Here is a 21,745-nt window from a genome sequence, read left to right on the forward strand (position 1 = left end):
TGAACTATTTCTGCCATCAACTTAATTTTCACTAACTACATATGACAGACTTGGCCCAGTTCTCAGTGTTTAGCCAGGTATGATCCACGGACGAATCAATTGGATCAACGACTCTGTTTAGCTGAGCTTCACCCAGAACCAGTAATGGAGTTTCTGCTGCCGTTGACTCTTTTTATTCCTGGACCAGGGCTTCTCTGGGACTTTTGTGTCTCTTCCCTGCATTCTCAATTCCCACCAAGTCACATCAAACAGCTGCTTCACAATTAGTCAGGTTCTTCTTGCTAAAAGAGAGACGTTCCTGTTTACTGTCAGCGTAAGCCTGCTCAGGATGAGGGAAAGTCAGTGACTTGATCCAGTCAGAAGTGCTTCCTTAGATGCACAGCAACTGTTTTCTATGTTTGCAATCTTAACCTTAATTTGACTCCTTCACATTCTGCTTAAGTAGATTGTATTTGATTGATTTGGTTATGTGTGGAGATGGAACGATTTTAGAGGAATGCCTTCAGTTGTCATTAAGTTTCTCTTATTTTCATCACACCTGGTTTCACGTCTCCTGCAGATTTCCACCCTTACTCCATATGAAACGTGATGACGAGTTGTTATCAGTAATTGGACAAGCTCGTCTAAGACCGAGTAATAAAACCTATGTCAGGTTTGGATAGACTGACATGCCAATGTTCACAAATTCAACAGGATGTTCCTTAAATTTCAAAATGTTTGCCATCTCTAACAACTATGCACGCTGTCTTTAAATGCCTCTGACTTCTCTTAACGTACTGGAATCGTGTTTAGGATCTCAGTGAAAACTATGTAACTTAAACTCCTCTAAGCAAATTACTGTTGCACAGTAAGAAGGATGACATTGGACTCAATCCAAACAGGATGAAATTGTGGTTAAGATGTTGAAATATGGTTGAAAGCCTTTGCGGTTGTCCAACTTTGACTTTTGACATTTTTCTGTAGGCTAAATTCACAGAGTTGGGAAAAACAAAGTCACATTTTCTAAAATTTTTTCTGGGCTAAATATAGACAATGACTGGCCAACCTGAAATAGCCTAAAAAAAAACTTTGTTTATATGGCTGTCCAGTGTTTGGAAGGAAAAAGTCCATCAACTTTGATGTTTATGTTTTCCTTATAGCAGATGTTTTTCATTGAACTACTTGATGAATTGCCTGAATATTCCCACATTCTCAGTATTTGCATTTAATTCCAGATTCTCATATATTTCGAGTTCTGTCCAGCTCTTTATCTTTCTTTCATCCGACGGGCGAACAAGGCGGATCAAATAAAGGACGGTCGGTACGAGTCTTCTGCTCGTGTGCGTTTTGCAATCCAGTCGTGCTGAAGTTTTTTTTGGACGAGTGCGTCCTGAAATACCTGGAATACTGTACGCCTTAGACACGACAACCCTGAGGGCAGCATGCTTCAGAAACACCCCTATCATGCAGTCGGTGCGTGGATGAACACCTGGGAGGGACAAGAGAGGCATCCAGAAGCGTGTGGGTGTAACTCAAGAAGAGTGACCACCAGAGCTGTTGGGTACTTGTCACATGAGAAATGTGACATTAAAAAAAAGAAAAGCAAAAAGGAAAGACGTCAGTCACAACTTCATGCACAAGGCCAGCAAGAACATCTGTGTTGTGTGTGTGTGTGTGTGTGTGTGTGTGTTACTAAGAAGGTTTGTAAGTGTAATTTTTAAGCTTTTTTTGAATATCCTTTTTATTAAAATCCTAAAAGCATAGTTTACTAATATAAAAAGCCCAAACAATAACTATTAAACTATAATTTAATAGTTGATGGTTAGAATCTTCCATCTAAAATGGAAATAATAATAATGATAATTAAAAAAAAAACCCCAGCAATTATAAGTGAAGATTCTTCTGGGGTTATCATGCTGAAGGACTGAAAGACAATCCACAAAACAAAAACAGAAACCGAGCATCAGAGCGCGTGATGGAGAGAATACAGTCACACTGTCTAATAAGGGATTCGTGACGTGAAAGATCCAGAGATAATAACGTCAGGATTTATCAAAATCGAGTCTTCGGGTTATTTATTCTTTTTTGGAGGTGGATAAATTGTACTTTGCATGTAAGTGAAAATAACTTAATAAAAGGACAAGAAGATCATCTCAGGAGATAAAACAAAAATGGGCAGGAGTGCAATTTTTAACTTCTTTTTAAACAGATAATGCACAAAAGGTTAAATTACTTCTGAACCAGAAAATATTTCAAGTATTAGTCTATTGCAGAGATGAGTTATCAGTGACCAAGATGACCTTTCGTAGCTATTTTAGCTTTGTAATCAACATTCAATCTCTTCAGCCTTTGATGTTTTTAGATAAAGTAGATATGATGTCAAACCTCTCTTTAAAAAAAGCAGGCAGACACATATGACAAGACTTTGTTTTCTTTCATACTAGTTGGAAAAAATGTTACTTAATTTAGACGTGATCTTTGCGCAACTCTTTTTTATCCTCAGAGAATAAACACACCTGGGGAAAAAGAGCCCTTTTGTGCTGCTATAGTCTATACATGGTTGAAATCTTGACATGCTGACTGACTGACGGCAACTGATACCTTTAACAAATTTGCTGTGATGCAATTATCTGATTTTAGAAACACTGCAGTAACATTGACGGAGCATGTCCAGTTCGTTGTAAAAGTATTTATGTCCCCTGACCTTTTCCTCATTTTGTCATGTTACAGCCCACCAACTTCAATGTACCGTAAAAAAAAAAATGAAAAAAATGAGGCAACCTACAGTTTTTCCAAGCATATTTGAACGTAGAGATGTTTAAGATTAACTTCAACAACACGGAGAAATGCATGTAATATAAGTAAACAGTAAAATTTGACTGGAAGACCTTTTACAATTGGTCCAAACTTGAACTTCCTTGTCTTGAACAGTCTACAAGGTCATGGCGTTCAACGGAGCTGCCGACACACCCAGATCTGGAAAGTTCAACCCTGAAAACAGAGAGCAAGACGAAGTCTCCATACTCCTTAAATGTCATCACAGGACCTACAATACAGCCTTCGAAAGCACTGACTTGTACATACTGATCAAGTCCAACTTTCAAGGAGTGAACATTTGATCCATAAAACAAAAGAGAGCATGCAAACAAAAACCCAGACTTCTAGTATGATGTTCTTTGAACAGATGGGACCAAAATTTGCCTATCTGGACAAAACAGAGCAAATGAACTACACCAGTCAAGTCAACTTTATTTGTATAGCACAGGAACAGGGCAGTTCAAGGGGGCTTACAGCAATAAACATTACATTTTGTCAAATGCCATCATCACAATCATCAGGCAAATCTAAATAAAATGTTTCAGTTATTATTAGTGAAGGGCAACTCTAAAGTGGTGGATTATTAACTTTGATTCAAAGGAACTAGTGCGTCGGCTGCTTTGCAGGTTTTTTTGTTTTGGAAGTTTGTTTCAGATTAGAGAAGCATAAAAACCAAATGCTGCTTCTAAATGTTTCCATTCAATTCAGCTGTGGAAACATGGGAATGACATGTTTGGGGGACGTCTTGTTGCATTCTGACCTTTTCAGCAAATTATTATAGAATCCACCATTAATTCCACCATCCATCAGAGGATGCCTAAGGAAAATGTCAGGCCGTGTATCATGGGAATGTCCCAACTCCATCCAGTTGGACTGAGCTTTATATATTAAAAAAAAAAAAGAAAGAAAAATGTCACTATACTTTTCAGAGTTTGAGCTGGAAACGTTTTTGAAAATCAATATTTTATTCCCACTCTCACTTTTCGTTTCAAAGTTTGTGTGAGGCTGTTACATAAAGTCCCAAAACAAAAAGTAAAACAGGTATGAATACTTTTGTAAAGGTAATCTTACGTGCAACTGTAGCATTGCCCTGAAGCCTTTGTAATTGCTTCCAGGGGACGGATGCCTGCGCCAAGCCAGCAGGAGCCGCTCAGCGAGACAGACTTTGAATAGGTGCTATTTTGAAAACTTAGGCGTTTACTCTGACAGCTGTCTGTGTAAACGCCTTTACAGGGTTTAGGTGTTCCCAGAGCCTGACTGTGACACGGGATGATTCATGCAGTCAGGAAACCAGCGCAGTGAGTTTGCACTTTGTTCATTTCACAGTTGGGCAGAGCAAAGCAATGTTGTTAATAATAGACACAGTCATGTGAAAACCCGGTTTGTCTGGCAGGAAAAGGATCAGAGCACAATACGTAAATACGCTATTTATTCAGAATTAATTCATGGTTTATAAACAAACGCATAAACTGCCCCAGATTCTACATAAACTACAAAAAATAGTTGCAAAAATTGCATAGAAAAAAAAATCAGTTTTTAAAATCATTGAGTTTTTTTTTTCCTTTCTTTTTAACTGAAATAAAAATAAGAGAACTATAAAATCCTTTTTGTCGCCAGAACTTGTAATAGTAGACGTTGATCAGTATTTGTGTCAGTGGGTCAGTTTAGTTTTAATACATTTGTTTGGCCTTCATTTGTTTCCCCCCTCCCCCCCGTTCTGTATAAAATGGAGCACTTGCAAAATGTTGTTACACAAATTTAGTAAGTCAAAAGATTTGATGGTTTTGGCATTTTCTTGTGCTGTATAGAGAACGTTTTACCAACAGACATCGTATAATCAATTAAATTTGACTGTATTACAGTGTAAACAGAGCTGAATTGGAAACAGCAGTAAAACTTTGGTTTTGAAATTATTTGGATTTAAACTAGCTATTTGGTGATAAATTTTAATATTGACACATCTTTGAATCTGCATATTTAACTTAAAAATTCTTATAATTTAGATAAAAATGACCAAACTTTTACTGAAAGACTCTTTACTTCTGAAGTGTGTGAGTTAGGTGTGTGTTACTTTCTTTGTTATGTAAAACCATCTAGTCACTGCATAAGGTCAATGAACTTTTAACAGAAGTTCAATGTACGTTAATTTGTTTGGAAATGCAAATGGAAACAATAAACGTCAATCTTGCAAACTACAACTGCCTTTTTTTCACTGAACTAACTGAAAAGAAATCCCTGTTTGCTAAAGAATCGACTTTTGTTAAATATTTAACTTAATTTGGCCTTTGCATAACATTTAATGTCTTACCTGCCAGCAGGTGTTATGGTTTCGTTGGTGGGTTTGATTTGTTTGTGGCACCACACTGCCACCTAGTGTTTTACAGATGGTGTTGTGCGAGGGCTTTAAATGAAGACCTGCTCCAAATCCAAGCCCTCCACAATAGAGTCATCTAGTCAAAGGACAGATGACTCTATGATCCAGAACTGTCTGACTTTCCTATACATTTGATTTTAGATCTTTAGTCTTGAGATGTTATGAATGGTTTTCAAATTCTGAATATTTGCCGAATCTTTGGAATCTTTTTTTTTTTTTTTTTTTTTACAAAATCTTGATGACATCTGATCTTTTATCCATACACTGTCTATATATTTACTTGTGGAGTCACAAGTAGAGTGTTGCCTATCTGCAGGGGCCAGTGGACAAAAGGCACATCACAGACCTGGTCTTGGACTCATTCTGGGCTGGTTTGAATGTGTTTTTCAAACGTGAACCAGCTTTTGTTACCTAAAACAGATGCAATCACAAATAATAAACAATAACTCGTGTACCAAAGACGTGTTATTCTTAAAACAACTTCCAAATTTCAATTGGAATACCTTGTATTGACACAATAAACTTGTGACGCTGTTACTGATATTGGTAAGTAGAAATATCTAAGATATTTTGATGTACTTTGTCTCCACCTGGCGGCAGCTGGGAGGTATGTGGCTTTACCTGCACTGCGAACTGAAAAGACATAATGCGCAAGGCCCGCATATCAGCTCTCTTGTTCAGTTTGTGGCATCGGATTGTGTTGTTGCCCACATCAGAATGTTGATGGGATTATAGCTGAGGTCTTAGCATCTAAAGGGGGGTTTCATAAAAAGAAATCCCAGCTCCTGAGCTCCAAGCAGTCTGATCTGATCACTTACTGATTGAGGGACAAAATATTAATGGATCCAACGTTGATGAATATTTTAAGTTTTTGTTTTACATTTTTACAGTAATCAAAATGGGTGGAGATTCTTGCAACGGAGCCGCTTCATTTTAAGAAATTAAAGGACTTTTGTTGTTCATAGCAACACTTAAGCCTATTTTTAAGATGAACCTTTGCAACTGATTATATTAATCAAAAAGGAATTTGTTTTCCATTTTCTAAAGGTAAATAGACTAAAATATCCAAATGAATACATTTTGAATAGATGTATATCTGAATCATTATTTGCTTCTGACTTGTTCCTGAAGTCATCTCCTTTATATGCTTTCAGTGACAGAAAATTTCAAATAGAAAACTTTCCAACTTTATTTTGTCTGTTTCCACCTTGTGGCAGCTCTGAAATATGGAGTGCCTTGAAACAAACAAACAAAAAAAACATCAAAAGCCTTGAAGTTGCTCACAGTTCATCTTCTTACAATCTCAAACTTATTTCTTGTATTTAATAAATCAGATTAACACGAAATGAACTGAATCATGTCACCACAATCTTTGAAACAGGAGTGCTATGTGGAACCTGGAATACCTGAAGAAAAACCACGTGGAGCCATAGTCAGAGATGCAGGGATGGTAAGACTCACCCGTGCGCTTTCTTTTCCAGGAGCTTATTTTCTGCAGAAAAGAACTATGATGTTGGTGATCATGAAGTGATGGCAGTTAAACTGGAATAAACCAAGAAGTCTTGTTAACTAAGAAGTTAATAAGAATAAACTGGAAGTGGAGGCATTGGGTGGAGGGAGCTAATGAACCCTTTGTGGTTTGGTCAGACCATAAAAATCTGCAGTATCTCAGAGTAGCAAAGAGACTCAGTCCCAAGGTGAGTCTTATTCTTCAACTGTTTCAATTTCTCACTGTCTTACTGACTTTAGAGTAAGAACACCAACCCTTATGCACTTTCCAGGCTCCATGAAACTACGGAGGAGAGACAGGAGGTCAGGCATGTAGACATGCTTCCCAAGTCTATATGGTTAACAGTTACCAAACCTGAACTGGAGCAGAAAATAAGGGAGACCCATCAGCAAACCCTGAGGTTCTCTCGTTTTGTCATGAGTCTGTCCTCCTGGAGGACTGACTCATGACAAAACGAGTACTGTAATAGATTTGCCCAATGACCACTCTGTCCTGCTCCTGATTGTAGATGGATTCTATAAGACGTCCCACCAGGCACCACTTCACAAACTTTCTTCCAAGGAGAGGAATTCTGACTCGAGAAAATCTCTCCTCCCTAAAGACGTTGTTTCAGATGGAGGACCAAAGTTTGCTTGCAGTTCTTAAGTAATTCTGCTGTATTCTGTGTATCAAGGTATCAAGGTAAGCCTCTTATCAGGATTTCACCCACAATCCCACAGGCAAACTGAGAGGATCAGCTAAGAAGCAGAGACCAAGCTTCGAATGCTCTGTGAGCAAAATCAATCTTCATGGTCTCATAACTTTACACTCGCTGTCAAACATGCTGGTGCAAGCATGGTGATTTAGTTTGTTCTAGGTGTGGTAATGACCCAGTTAAAGCCAAGACCTCCTGAATCTAAAATATTTAAAAGTAAATGACACTGAAACTCAATTAATTTAAATACTCTGATATGCAAAACTATGAAAAGAAGAGAGCACATACTTTCTCTTTGTAACGACTGGCATTTTCACAACTGAGTTTAGTGTTAAAAACAAATATTAGAGACTTAAAGTTTAGTGTAGACATGTAGCAAATGATAATGTTAAAGCAGTGGACAAATTAGGGTCTTCTGGTGGGACACCAAACCTTATAGTAAGCCCCAGTGTATGATACATTGGGACGTTATGGGGAAGTAATGGAAGATATGTGAGAATAACATTTAAAAGTGATGGGCTTTGATATCAGCAGTATTATGTAACATAAATAAATGTGTGTGACCCATTGATAAATGTCATATCTTGGGTGTTGTGAACTTGTGTTCTCAAAAGTCTGAGCCTGAAGAACTCACTGATGAGGTTAGATGATATACAAATTAACATTTCACAGTTTTGCACTAGTTCGTGTTGTTTTCTCCGTAAAAATTCCTATAGAAGGCCATCATGTTTGTCGTTGTAAGTTAAACCAAAGATAAATATTTTTGCAAGGCACTGCAGTATAAATTTTAGATGTAATTTCAATTTCCCCTTAATTTGATTTACAAATGTTTTCTTAATGCAACCAGTTTGGTCGGGTTACAGTTCTCTTCCGCTGTCACTTTTGTGATTTATGGATTTGGGAAACGTACTCTATTAATGGCATTCCTATCATTCTTGGTTTCTCCAAAGGAAAGGGTTTATCTTTTTTTTTTTATCACATTCCACGTTTTAAAAAGACAGGATATTTTGATCATAAACTGTGATTTTATCATAATTATTTTTTGTCTTTTTTGACGGAAAAAGACATAAATATACCAAGCGCTGGTGGGTCATACAGTGACGTAAAAGGGGGTTACAAAAAATAACCTCCCGTGTTTCACCCCTTCTGAACGCCCCTCTAGCGTGCGGAACCAATTAAATCCCCTCGCGTTGCGTTCACGGCACCACAAACGCCGTTCCTCCTCGAACAGACACGCACATTCCGTGTGCTCTTTTTTTAATTTTTTTATGGTAAACCGGAGCAAAGGTAGTCGTTCTTTTTGTGATAGACTTTGTTTTTTCTCCTCGGCTCGGTTTTCACCGTCGGCTTTACTGTTCGGGTCTGAGTGCAAATGGCAGAACAGGAGAAGCAGCCATTAACCGCCTCCGATTCAACGGTATCGGGCTCGACGCAGACCGGGAGAGCGGTGTCCCTGGCCCGGCTACTGCACCAAGAATGCGTCCAGCTGCTTGAGCTATTCGTGAGTTTTCCCGCTCTCCGGCTGTGCCTCATGGTTCCTCATCGGTGTTACTCACCGACCGTCCCGTTATATGCGGTTTGTCCCTGTGCTGTGACTGTTAGCAACCTGTCGCATTGCCGTTTTACTGCAGACACTGAACATAGGTGATGTTCAGACAGGGCCGGTCCATTCGGAAGAGGATAAGAGCCACTGAAAAAACAAAATAATGTTGACTTTAATCTCAGAATGCTTTCTTTATTTCTCAGGATTCTGACTTTAATCCCCAAATTTCATCTTTTTTTTTTCTCAGTAAAAAAAAAATCTGACTTTAACTGAGAATTTTTACTTTAAAGCAGATGGGCACCCAGGAACCTGGTTCAGTGACCAAGAATGTCATGTTGGATTTAAGCTATTTATTTCTGTGGCCTGAGATTAAAGCCAGAATTTTTTTTTTCTTTTTCGGTAGCCCTTTTCGACTTCCAAGCCTTTTTGGGGCCCTAAGGAGATTTTCTTTTGGGACTCACCATACCAACATGTCAACACCAGATGCTTTGTTATTCCAAAGCTACCATGTGTATAACATACCTACTATGGTTAGCTTTGTTTATAATTAGTTTACATCATAACAGTGGCATTATGTTTTAACCTTTCAGCTGTAACAAGCAAAACTATAATTGGATTTTGAAATGCAGAGTGGTATTTCATTGTGAAGTATTATTTTGACTATTTGACCCCATGAGCTTGATATCTTATATTTCCACAGGAGTGACAGCAGCCAACAGGAGATTAACCTATTATTTGTGTCACTATAAAGATAAGAGAAATCTTTTCTCCATATTATTCAACTGGTGCTTTTTTTCCTTAGAAAGAAAGGGAGACCTCTTTGTCAGACCAAACCCCAGACGGTGGACGTATGGTGTCTTTGTCCTCCGAGGCAACAGAGTCCAGTACAGAGGAGCAGGTGCAGCTGCTGCACTCGGCTCTGCGACAGTGTCTGGGGATGATCCACTGTGTCATCCAAAAGGAGGCGGAGGAGTGGGGCAAGCTGGAAGACAACTACGAGACCCTAAAAGCATCTGTCCGAGCACGTCTGGAGAACCTGCTCCACACCACCAAAGATCTGCTGAGGAGCAAAGATGAGACCTTGGAAGTAACTCCAGATCACCAGTGTAATGAGGTGAAGTTTAAATGACACAATCCTGTTTGGATATCTTCCTCTAAACTCACATTTAGATGTCACTTGTCACACACATAACATGGCCATGGTTGTATGCAGACAAAAATGTGAAAAGCACTGACTCTCATCCAGTATAATGTGTACTCCGAAAAAAAGCTTCTATGTGCAAAGACTTATTTTGATATTGCAAGAACACAATCCACATGGTCTAATTTGAGTGAAAAGCCTGCGTCGAGGTAAACTTCCAGTGTTTTGGAGGGGAGGATAACTTATAGGGGTGCACAGACTGATCATCATTTCTTTCATTTTGGGTGATCGATACCGACATATGAAACTGATCTAATCTACTGATCTACTCTACCATCACTAGCATCTGAGAGAGGGCTCCGTTTCACAATAGTCAGCCTGCTGTTGCCAACTTTGCAACTTTTTTTTGCTATTTTTAGTACAGGGCTTGGTGCTGGTGGTCAGAGGCCCTGTGGTGCCGGTGCTTCTGTCAGGCTGCCCCAGGGCGAGCTATACAACAACCTGCCACCATCAGCATGTGAATGTGTGTATGAATGACTAAAATGTAGAGTGAAGCGCTTTGTTGACCGCCGGTCTTGACAAAGCCCAGAGGTGAAGCCATTTACCATAGGAACAAATTGGTCAGGCTTTGAAATAATAATAATAATAGTAATAATAATAATAATAGAATAAGTTGCTTTTACAAGGTCATGTCTATTTGTTTATACGTTATTGATTTATTGTCCAGTCCTATGTAAGGCCATACATAAACTATTTGAAATCCACCATTCCACTCTGATAAAGCTTATTGAAATGTGGAAAACTTTTACAACCATTGTTATAATTCCAGCAGTGAATGTCAGGAAGTCTGACTTTCCTCACACTCCCACTTTTGACCTCATCTAGCAGATTTAATATAGTGCAGTTAGAAAAAGGTTCCACTAGTTCCACCTGTTAAAGTTTCCAGCTGGAAGCTTTTCCTTTTTAAAAAAACAAAAACAAAAAAAAAGAATATAACTCCTCAAAACTTCTGGAACAATCTCTAGCTGTTTTCAAGGTGCAGATATGTTATGATTTTAAGCTGAGTGTGTGGGTGTCGCCCAACAGTGACTGGTGTACACAGGGGTTTGTGGTCAATTCAGAGTGAGACCTGAGGCCTTCTGCCAAACACATCAGGAAATTTGCAATGGAATGACTGAATAACAAGACCTCTTTTCAGATTTATGCTTGGAAATCTTAATGAGCTGAAACTATGCTGGAAAGATAAGCTGGGTTCCTCCACAGTGATATGAGACAAAGTTAGGTTTACTTAATTTCTGAATAAAAACACTTTTCCAGTTTGTCTCTTCCTTGATTAATAATAAACATAATCAATCTGTTTTTCTACATTTGAGGTTAGATTTCTCCACTGTAACTATTCCATTCTGATGTGTTTTGTTTAATAAAGCATCATATCTTCACAACTGAATCTAGAGTTTGACCAATAGTCAGAGAGCTTACGTAGCCTGGATTCATAACAGGATGGAATTTTGTATTTTTTGTTAATATGGCTCAAACACAGAATGATTCCTCTGCCCTGTCTCTCCCTACTAACAGACGTGATGCTTTGTTTTCCTCCTCTTCTCTGTCTAGGAAGTTGATGGCATAGGGGGAACCTTTGGCCTAAAAATGTGGACCTACCGTGTGCTGTTGGAGCTCATCCACTGGGCCGACCATGCTACAAAGACCCTGCATGTTTTACACACAGAGAGGGAAGGAACAAAGTAGATCTGACTCCTTTTCGCTTCACTCCAGCAACATTAAACAAACCTAATCAACACTAATGACCAGCTTCTTCTTCAAAATATTCCCATTTAAACATGTAAATAGATGATCACTCTATACCAGGGGTGGGCAATCTTGGTCCTCGAGCGCCAGTGTCCTGCAACTCTTGGATGTCTCCCTGGTCCAACACACTTGAAACCAACAGCTGAATTACCTCCTCAGTGCAGTCAAGTTCTCCAGAGTCCTGTTAACGACCTCATTATTTGACTCAGGTGTGTTGAAGTAGAGACGCATCTAAAAGTTGCAGGAGTCTGGCCCTCGAGGCCTGGAGTTGCCCACCCCTGCTCTATACACTTGACATGGAAAAACTACTTAACACTAATCTGAGTGTGTGGGTGCCGCCTAGCAGCCACACACTCAAGCCCCTTTAAAAATGTCAGTATAACACATTTCCAGGCATATGGTGGCATTTTATATCACAATCTAGTAACTCTGTTACCTTCAGCTATAAAAATGCTATATGACTTAAAAGAACTTGGACATCGTAATTTACCGCCTTTAAAATGGGCCCCTGTCTCTTTAAAAAAATTCCTGCTCTTTCTGAAACTCCACCTTCAGGAAGTCATCATAATATCGCTCCTCTGTTAACCTGTTTAGCACCCTGGACGAACAATCTCACCGGCGCCCCCTCCACTCAACGAGTGGAGGACCGATGTGCTTCACCTCTATCCCCACAAACCTCCCTTATGAGATATCACCCTGGGCGTTTACCCATGTTGCCCATATCAGAAATCACCACTGGGTGGCAACCATTCAGTTGTTCAAAACGCCTGGGTGGCTCAAGTGCCGCCTATGAAGCAATTTCCGATCTTCTGCCTCACATAGCAACCTTCCCTCGTGACTCCCCCACTTAGCTCTGTGCAATGCAATGCTGCTAAAATGGTTGTTAAAGGGCTAAGAGGGGCTCTACTGCCACAGGAGATTAAAGGATTTTCCCAGACACTGGTATTTCCACTACAAGTGTTAAAGTGACCTCTGGTTTCCCATGTAGATTTTTTGTTTGGCAAAAAAAAAAAAAAAATGTTTGTAGAGTTTGTAAATTAGTTTGGTCTGAGAGGTGACAGCTATATTTTTTCTCTTTTCTTTGAATTCATTTAAAATTTTTATTTAAATCAATTTCAGTTAATGGCTATATATATATATATATATATATATATATATATATATATATACATATATATATATATATATATATATATATATACACACATACCTGCTGTTTTTAACACTACTCAATTTACTAACTGCTAGAATTTAACCAAAAATCTGTAACTGATGAACTGTGACTTACATGTGCAGCTGATTGTGTTGCCATTTATAGATTTTAACAAACACGATCTACATATTTAACCTAAATGATGTCCTAGAGTCTCGTCATGTGTGTTGTGAAGCACCATCTGTGACATGGTGTCATGTTTTTGCTGCTTTGTTCATAGGTCTCTCCTGATACTTGAATGTGCTGCTGAACTCTACATTATTTGACCAACTGGGTGTATCCCCTTCCTCCTCCCCCCAAATCCCTAGTCGTGAGGCCTGGAAATAGTATTAGAACTGCTGTATTAGACAGATTTTTTTATTTGTATTTTTTTCACAGTGATGCCTAAAGAATCTAACACTGTGCACCACACTTCTAATATAGCCAGATGCACTAACTGAGTGTAAAACAACTCACTTTAGATGTAATGATTGGATGCCTTTCTGTATGCCATGCATTGTTAATTTCTGTGAAGATTGTATATTGCAAATTAAAATACCAATCCCACTCCTTGTGTTGTGTTAGTTTTGTTTGCAAGAAGGCATAATTGTGATTCAGATTTTTTTTCATAAAAATGCATTACAATCAGTTAACTTTGAAAACCTTACGATGTTGAGTTAGTATAAATTTGTGAGCAAATTGAGAATAATGTGACATGTGATCAATTATACTTAAAATTACACAAAATTAAAGCACATTATCCTACTCCCATGATGCAAATCATATCAACTCTCATTTGTTTATATACGACATACAAGGAAATAAAAATGTTTCTTTGGGTTTCTCAACAGATTAGTGAGCACTGAATTATGAAACATAAATACAAATGCAACACAATAGGAAAAAATGCAGTGATTTAAATTTAACTCTTGGTTCAGGATCTTAACGTCAGTGGAAAATTGGTGGAGTTGGGTGTCTCCTTTGATGTTGCTGCACTTTTTACCCAATGGCACCAATTCAGTAAGTTAATGGAGAATGTATAAGAAGTCTCACATGTCTCCTGTAAGTAGTGAAAAATGTATATGATGGCCTGGTTACCAGCTAAATAGAGCAAAATTTACTTAAGTAATCTTAAGTGCAATATGTAGGAGCTGTGGAGGTCTAAAAGTAGTTAACATTTTTTAAACAGCAGATTATAGAGAGCCTTTAAGAAGAAATAAGTGATTCTAGTGTGCCACACAGTTTTATCATTTTATTTAAAAAAAAAGCTGTGCTTGAATGCTTGACTCAAAGGAAGGTTGACAAAACAAAAGTTCATTTTCAAATAAAAAGTAAGCATAGTGATTTTATTATTGGCAGCAGACTCAGTCACCATCTAATTTATTCTTTTCTGTTTAACACAGTAGATCTCTACATACAAATTCAATTGATAAATTTATCAAGTGTCTCTTCGAGGTTGGATGAAAACCTCGACGAGACACTTCGAAGTCTCTTCGAAGTGCCGTTTGAAGACGATTTTACAACGTCTTCAAATGGTGCAAAATGCAGTTGGTGGCTCTTATCAAGAAGAAGCAAATGTTGACAAAACACTCTGGAGAGTCTCATTCAAACTGTGCATCACAGTAAAGAGCACAGTGACCATTGTGTCCACTGTGGATAAGCTCCACACTAAGCTGATAGCGACAGAGCAAGCAGCTCACGAAACTGTTGCCCAACATGGCCCAGGAGATTTAATCAATTCACAAGTTTTCCCGAATTGATTTTGAATTGGAAAAAATTGCAACACATTGATAAATCTATATTTTGAATCTCCCATATTACCCAGCAGGAACTTAGCTAGGTAGCCGCAGATAACTTTTAATAGCAAGTTCTACCAACACTACCTTCTTTCTGCTTACTTTGAATCCTCTACATTTTAACTATGGTCTACACTGTGTTTCTGTATTAAAGCTTTTTGAAATGAAGCCACCAGATCATAGTTATACATGTTGCCATTCTGTACTGTTTGCCCGAACTTCCGGGCAACTGGCGCCCTCACAAAGCAAATGTGACGTAACTTGCGATAAGCGCCATTAAATCCCCGCGTGCTCCGTCAGTGGAGTGCGCACCATAAACACCACCGTTCCCTTTTCGCACAGACACGCACATTCCATTGTGTGTGTGTCTGTGTTTTTTTTTTGTTTGTTTGTTTGTTTGTTGTTTTTTAGGCGAAGGGGAAGAAAGGTGGTCGTTCTTTCGAGTTAGACTTCGTTTCTCCTCGGCTCGCTTTCTATCGCCGGCTTTACCGACCTGAGTGCAAATGGCAGAGGAGAGGAAGCAGCCGTTAACCAATTCAACGGCGTCGAGCTCGACGCAGACCGGGAGAGCGGTGGCCATGGCCCGGCTACTGCACCAAGAATGCGTCCAGCTGCTTCAGCTATTCGTGAGTTTTCCCGCTCTCCGGGCTTTGCCTCACTGTTTCTCATTGGTGTGACTCACAGACCGTTCCGATATATGCGGTTTGTCCCTGAGCTAAGACGGTTATCTACCGTCTTATTGAGCGTGAAAAAGGTGAACTTCAGTGCGAAATGTAATCAGCAGCATGTATCCGTATATCTCTGATCTCTCTGCTTTATGGATTTTCAGCAATTTTCCTTCTTGGGGGTTTTGATTCATTACCAGAAAACCTTTTAATCAAATCAATCAATAAATGTAGCATTATTCCCACATATAAAACAAAACAGTTGTTTAAAACAAAATAATTTCAGACAACATAAGTTAAGCGTCAAGCCGAACTTCCACCCCACAGTGCACACCTCCCTAGTGTCTTCCCCACACAGCTCCTTCAGACTAGCAGCAGCAATTAGCAAAGCTGGTGGTGACTACACATCTGATAATGCATTACTTAAACCAAAATACTAATAAATGTTTAAAACATAATATTGCATTATTTAAAACAAAAATAGTTCTTTGCACTTCACATAATGTAGATAGAATTTTATCATAAATTCCTCATGTCTGGGTATATTTTCTTTTCCCTTAGAAAAAGAGGGAGACCTCCTTGTCGGACCAAACCCCAGACGGTGTACGTATGGTCTCTTTGTCCTCAGAGACAACAAAGTCCAGTGTAGAGGAGCAAGTGCGGCTGCTGCACTCGGCTCTGCGACAGTGTCTGGGGATGCTCCACCGTGTCATCCAAAAGGAGGAGGAGGAGCTGGACCAGGAGGGCGACGGCTATGAGACCTTAAAAGCATGTGTCCGCGCACGTCTGGAGAATCTGCTCTGCACCACCAAAGATCTGCTGAAGAGCAAAGATTTGACCTTGGAAGTGGCTCAAGATCAGCAGTGTAATGAGGTGAAGTATAAACAGCACAGTCCTGTTTGGATTCAAGCCACTTGCCAGATCTTCCTCTGAATTAAAATATCTCACTTTTTCACTTCTCCACTTTTCGAGCCTGTGCCGGTTAGAGGCCGCCTCAACTAGATTTGTTTTCCGGTAGTAAATTCGGCATGGCTGTTCTCAGATTTTCATACATACTTCAAGGGTAGAATTAGCAGCACCAAGCAGGGGAGGCTCTGAAACAATTTGATTAACAGCTGACAGCATTCATTGATTGGCTCGTGATTTACGCCACTGAAAACTGCGAACAAAATTTAGTGTTTAGTACTTTATGTTTAGCTGTGGATATGCCGTCTCCTATCAAGAGAGCTGTTCATTATGTAGGAGTTTAATTACGAGCTTAATCAGGAGCAGCGGCAGAAACACATGCATAGGCCTGTCGCGATAAACAATAAATCAATTAATCGCACAATAAATTAAACCTATCGACCTCATTTTAATTATCGGCTTTATCGTCTCTTCCTGTCTTTTTTTCTTTCGGTTGATGACACTGAATGAAAAAAGGCTGAACTCCGGTGCTCTTCCTTAGTGTAATGTCCAGCGCACACAACACGAGTTATTGGCGGACTGTCGGCCCATTTTCAAAACCTGACAGAAATCCTAGGTATAACGGTTCGATCGGGTTCGTAGTTCCACATATCATCTCCAATGTCCACTGGACTTCGGTTGCGCTGTGTCAGCTGTTTGGGATTCCCCACATAATTTCCCCTCAAAAAGGATGGAGGAGAATCCGTGCTTTCTGATTGGCTACCTGTCACATTCAAAGAGCTGCATTGATGCTTCCAGTTGGGGGAAATCCCTGATTTAGATCGGAGCGGCCATGACGATCCACCGTAACACACCACACACTGCAGGATGATCGGTTACGAAATCACCAGCGGCCAACGTTCTAAGATTGTCATAAGGGGAAAATAGGGACAAAAAAACCAAAAAAATCGTGTAGTATGAACTACTGCATTAGGTAATCGGATGTGACCATCTTCTCAATTTAAATCTCGTGATTACTGTATTGCAATATAGTATACAGATTTCATATCTGCACTCTGTTGGTTGAATGCAGTATTTATTTCCACTTTGGCTTTATGTTGTTTAGTTTTTATTCAAGTGTGTTTTTTGTTAATGGAGACTGAGAATCCATTTTATTTTTGTTTTTGGTTGTTTAGTTTATTAGTTCCAGTGCTATGTGTTCTTTTGAAAATAAAGTATGTATATCTATGGCAGGAAATCGCATGCTTTATTAGTCATTTCCATTAAATCAGTGTCAGAAGGTCTTGAAACAATATTATCATTTATCGCAATAATTTTTTAGACAATTAATCGCTTGGCAAAATTTGTTATCGTGATAGGCCTACACATGCAGTAACTTTTACAGCAGAATGTTTTAGCAGCACTGCTAGCTGCCCGTCTCTCTGAAATACGGACAGTAATAAAGAAGAGAGAAACTGCAGCCGTGATCAAACGTCCTGCATTGTTCCAGTGCCAAAGGCCCAGCATCCATGTGGCTCCAAGGACTTCAGGCCTGTGGTTCTGACGTTCCACATCATTAAGACCCTGGAGGAACCCATCCTGGATCAGCACCGGCTTCTTGAGTATACCACACTTGGACCTCTTGCAGTTTGCTATCAGCCCAAACTTGGAGACTTGGACCCCATCATCTTTCTGCTCAACACTTACCTGGACCAGCAAGTGAGCACTGTGAGATTTATGTTTTTTGACTTCTGCAGTGCATTCAACTCCACTTGCCCAGCTCTACTATTGGCCTGGATTGTGGACTATCTCACTGGGAGACCATAGATTGTGGATTACAACACTGTATATCAGACTGGCGCCAACGCCAACAGACTGATCCGCAAGGCCAGCGACTTTGGAGAGAAGCTTGACTCTCTGACAGTGGTGTCAGAGAGAAGGATCCCATCCAAGGAGCAGGTCATCTTAGACGAGTCTCACCCACTTCTTGACAGGCTGGTTGGCCACAGGAGCACCTTCAGCCAGAGACTGACAACACCAAAATGCACCACAGAAAGTAATTCCTGCCTGTAGCCATCAGATTGTACAATGCCCAACTCTGAGTGTCTTTTATCTAAGTTTTTTTTCTGGACTTGTATACAGATTTATTCATAGATTAATATGCATTCTTGTTATTTATATTTAGTCATATTTAATTACAATATCATACTTATGAATATATATTTCTTTAGAAATTGTATATAGCTTATGGTTACATTTGTATTTACTAATATTTAACACCTTGGCTGAAGTAGCTTGTCAACAAATAAGCAGTTTCTTCCCTTTGGGCAGGGGTCCCCAAGCTACGGCCCACGGGCCGGATCCAGCCTGCCTCCTCATTTGGTCTGGCCCCCTGAACAATACCAGATTCGGCCTGCCTCCTCATTTGGTCTGGCCCCCTGAACAATACCGGATCTGGCCCGCCTCCTCATTTGGTCTGGCCCCCTGAACAATACCAGTATTCAGTGTTTTTTTTCATATATATGTGGATTTTTCTTCAACCACCAGGGGGGCTCTTGAGCAGATATGAAACTTAGTTTCCCTCAATGGAATATATACTAGTCAGTACCAGTCACAGTTTCGCTCACGGTTTTTTTCCATTTGCATTCTGGGTAAAAATTTATCTGCAAATGAGAATATGTCGTCGGCAGTAATCCAGCCCACCCCCCACCCGTCCACAGTTTCACTCCCCCCCCCATCAACAAAAGTTTTCTAAGGTTTCTTTCTCGAAAAACTAAGACCGGCCCCCGACCAGAAAAGGGAACAGTTATGTGGCCCTCGCAGGAAAAAGTTTGGGGATCAATAAAGTATATCTTATTCTATATCAAATTGAAATTAATCAGCGTAACCCAAGCGTGTTGCTTTCTTCACCAGTGAAACCAAGTGTGATCGAAATCAGGTCACGGACACTGGACTGTTCTGCAAGGTTAATTTGATGTGGGATCAGAGCTCACAATTATTTCATTAGTGTGTGGGAGACGCATCTGCATGCAGAAGTCTCCATCATAGTTCTTTCGCTTCTTCGTGTGATTGTAACTTCTTTTTTTTTCTCATTTGATAAATCAATATATTTATCAATATATTTATCTAACAGTAGCACAGAGCAAAATATTCTCTTTCCCACAAAACATTCAAAATTACATTTAACAATATAAAACAAGAGGTATTAAATAAGCAGAGGTATTTAAAATGTACAGATCATTTCATAGATACTAAAGGTGTGTACAACAATCAGACTGCAGTAATTTATGAATAAATTTATGAATACAAACACTTTTCCAGTTTGTCTCTTCCTTGATTAATAATAAACATAATCAATCTGTTTTTCTGCATTTGAGGTTAGATTTTTCCACTGTAACTGTTTTATTCTCATTTGTTTTGTTTAATAAAACATGATATCTTCACAACTGAATCTAGAGTTTGACCAATAGTCAGAGAGCTTACGTAGCCTGAATTCATAACAGGATGGAATTTTGTATTTTTTGTTAATATGGCTCAAACACAGAATGATTCCTTTGCCTTGTCTCTCCCTACTAACAGACGTGATGCTTTGTTTTCCTCCTCTTCTCTGTCTAGGAAGTTGATAGCATGGGGGGAACCTTTGGCCTAAAAATGTGGACCTACCGTGTGCTGTTGGAGCTCATCCACTGGGCCGACCATGCTGCAAAGACCCTGCATGTTTTACACACAGAGAGGGAAGGAACAAAGTAGATCTGACTCCTTTTCGCTTCACTCCAGCAACATTAAACAAACCTAATCAACACTAATGACCAGCTTCTTCTTCAAAATATTCCCATTTAAACATGTAAACAGATGATCACTCTATACACTTGATGTCTAAAAACTGCTTAAAGCCATGTAAACAGCTTTTCCCAGACACTGGCATTTCCACAGCAAGTGTCAAAGTGACCACCTGCTTTGCTTTGTATAGAGGGTCTTTCTGTTGAGAAACAACTGCTTTCCTGGAGACGTGGACTGTGTTGAGGTTTTACATTTTACCCAATCGTTTATGTTTCCCTGTGACGTATGTAACGTGCCAGGCACCACGGAGACATCCGCACAGCTGATAGAGCATTGGCTCATATTTACACTGATCTTCTTTGGCTTTTTCTGCATACATACAACTCAGACTAAGAACTTGATGAGTATTCAGTTATTTGTACAATCCGTTACATATTGTATACAAAATAAACATCAACATAAATAAACAATGATTAACCTAAATTGATGTTTTTGGCTGTCAAAATGTGAACAAAGGCACTTAATGTAAATCAGTATAAAATCCGTACTAGAATAAAGCTTCAATGTGCAAAGACCTCTGAGTTATTTTGACACCGTCTGTTTATATTTTTCATTTTTAAGGTTTACAGAGGGAACTAAAGCAGAGAAATGGCCAACTTTCCTCATGAGAGATCTTAATCATTCATATATATATATATGATTTAAATTAGCCAGTGTAACCGAAGCGTGTTGCTTTCTTCACCACTGAAACCAAAATCAGGTTACAGACAGCGTCCAACAGCATCCGTCATAGTTTGTTTTTGCTTCTTCGTGTAATTGCAGTTTTTGTATTTATCTAACAATTCCACATGACAAAACAATATCTTTCCCATAAAACAAATTACATCTAACAATATAAAAGACTAAGTGCAGTTGGTGCACTTACTGTATTAACAAGAATCAGTAAATGTTCAAAAAACGTGCGAGTCTCAGTTCAAACTGTGCGTCCCGTTTCGGAGCACTCTGACCATGTTGGATGAGCTCCACATTGGTCCCCAATTTATCCTGCATCTACATGTACCTAGCTAAGTAGGTTTCACTGGTACCTACTTAGCTAGACTTTACTTGATACAGAATGTTTTCCAGTACAATTGGATACCACCTCAATGTGGGTTGGGTGGTCATAGCAAGGAGACTCCAGGGATTTGCAGCAGATTATTTAACCTACTTCTTATCCTTTTAGGCCACTGGAAAAGATTTAGTGGCATTTCTTTATCCTACATATGAAAGTAAAAAAGTCTAGCAACATTTTGTCAACTGACTCAGGTTGTCTTCTCATTTAATGCTTAGCTAATTCTCAGCAGACAATGGTACATAGGCAAGGTACGCATGGGACAGGCAAGTTTCTAGTCCATCACAGAGCAATGCATATTTGGATGTTTTTCAGTATTATTTTATAGATGTGATATTTTTCCTATTACAAGTTGAAGTATTACTATTATTACTTATTTTCAATAGTATGAGTTCTTATGGCGATAATTATTTTTAGTTTTTTTTGTGGTTTTTACTCATTATGTATATAAA

General features: G+C 39.1%; 2 protein-coding genes across 3 annotated transcripts; both read left to right on the forward strand.

Moving 5' to 3' along the window:
• The first annotated feature begins 8,092 nt into the window (after positions 1-8,092).
• On the forward strand, positions 8,093-13,623 carry LOC148154081 (uncharacterized). Of its 2 annotated transcripts, XM_088015937.1 has the most exons (4): positions 8,093-8,868; positions 9,297-9,426; positions 9,720-10,031; positions 11,670-13,623. In XM_088015937.1, exons 1-4 carry the CDS (start codon positions 8,747-8,749, stop codon positions 11,802-11,804), a joined length of 699 nt encoding a protein of 232 aa, XP_087872063.1. In that variant the 5' UTR covers positions 8,093-8,746; the 3' UTR covers positions 11,805-13,623. The 2 variants fall into 2 exon arrangements, with proteins under 2 accessions (XP_087872063.1, XP_087872061.1); XM_088015935.1 differs by lacking the exon at positions 9,297-9,426 and having other exon boundaries at positions 8,094-8,875.
• Positions 13,624-14,824: 1,201 nt separating this feature from the next.
• On the forward strand, positions 14,825-20,665 carry LOC148154082 (uncharacterized). The gene is made up of 3 exons (XM_088016137.1): positions 14,825-15,478; positions 16,079-16,390; positions 20,018-20,665. The coding sequence occupies exons 1-3, from the start codon at positions 15,356-15,358 to the stop codon at positions 20,150-20,152; spliced, it is 570 nt and encodes a 189-aa protein (XP_087872263.1). The 5' UTR covers positions 14,825-15,355; the 3' UTR covers positions 20,153-20,665.
• Positions 20,666-21,745: the final 1,080 nt, after the last annotated feature.

The sequence above is a fragment of the Poecilia mexicana genome, unplaced genomic scaffold (assembly GCF_051168715.1).
Source record: "Poecilia mexicana isolate PSO_F unplaced genomic scaffold, ASM5116871v1 scaffold_18, whole genome shotgun sequence".
NCBI classification, from domain to species: Eukaryota; Metazoa; Chordata; class Actinopteri; order Cyprinodontiformes; family Poeciliidae; genus Poecilia; species Poecilia mexicana.

Coding starts and splice junctions, on each gene's coding strand:
- LOC148154082 (XM_088016137.1), top strand. CDS start 15,356: ATGGCAGAGGAGAGGAAGCAGCCGTTAACCAATTCAACGGCGTCGAGC. Junction 15,479..16,078: donor TCCAGCTGCTTCAGCTATTC/GTGAGTTTTCCC, acceptor CTTTTCCCTTAG/AAAAAGAGGGAGACCTCCTT. Junction 16,391..20,017: donor AAGATCAGCAGTGTAATGAG/GTGAAGTATAAA, acceptor TTCTCTGTCTAG/GAAGTTGATAGCATGGGGGG.
- LOC148154081 (XM_088015937.1), top strand. CDS start 8,747: ATGGCAGAACAGGAGAAGCAGCCATTAACCGCCTCCGATTCAACGGTA. Junction 8,869..9,296: donor GAATGCGTCCAGCTGCTTGA/GCTATTCGTGAG, acceptor GATTAAAGCCAG/AATTTTTTTTTTCTTTTTCG. Junction 9,427..9,719: donor TGTTATTCCAAAGCTACCAT/GTGTATAACATA, acceptor TTTTTTCCTTAG/AAAGAAAGGGAGACCTCTTT.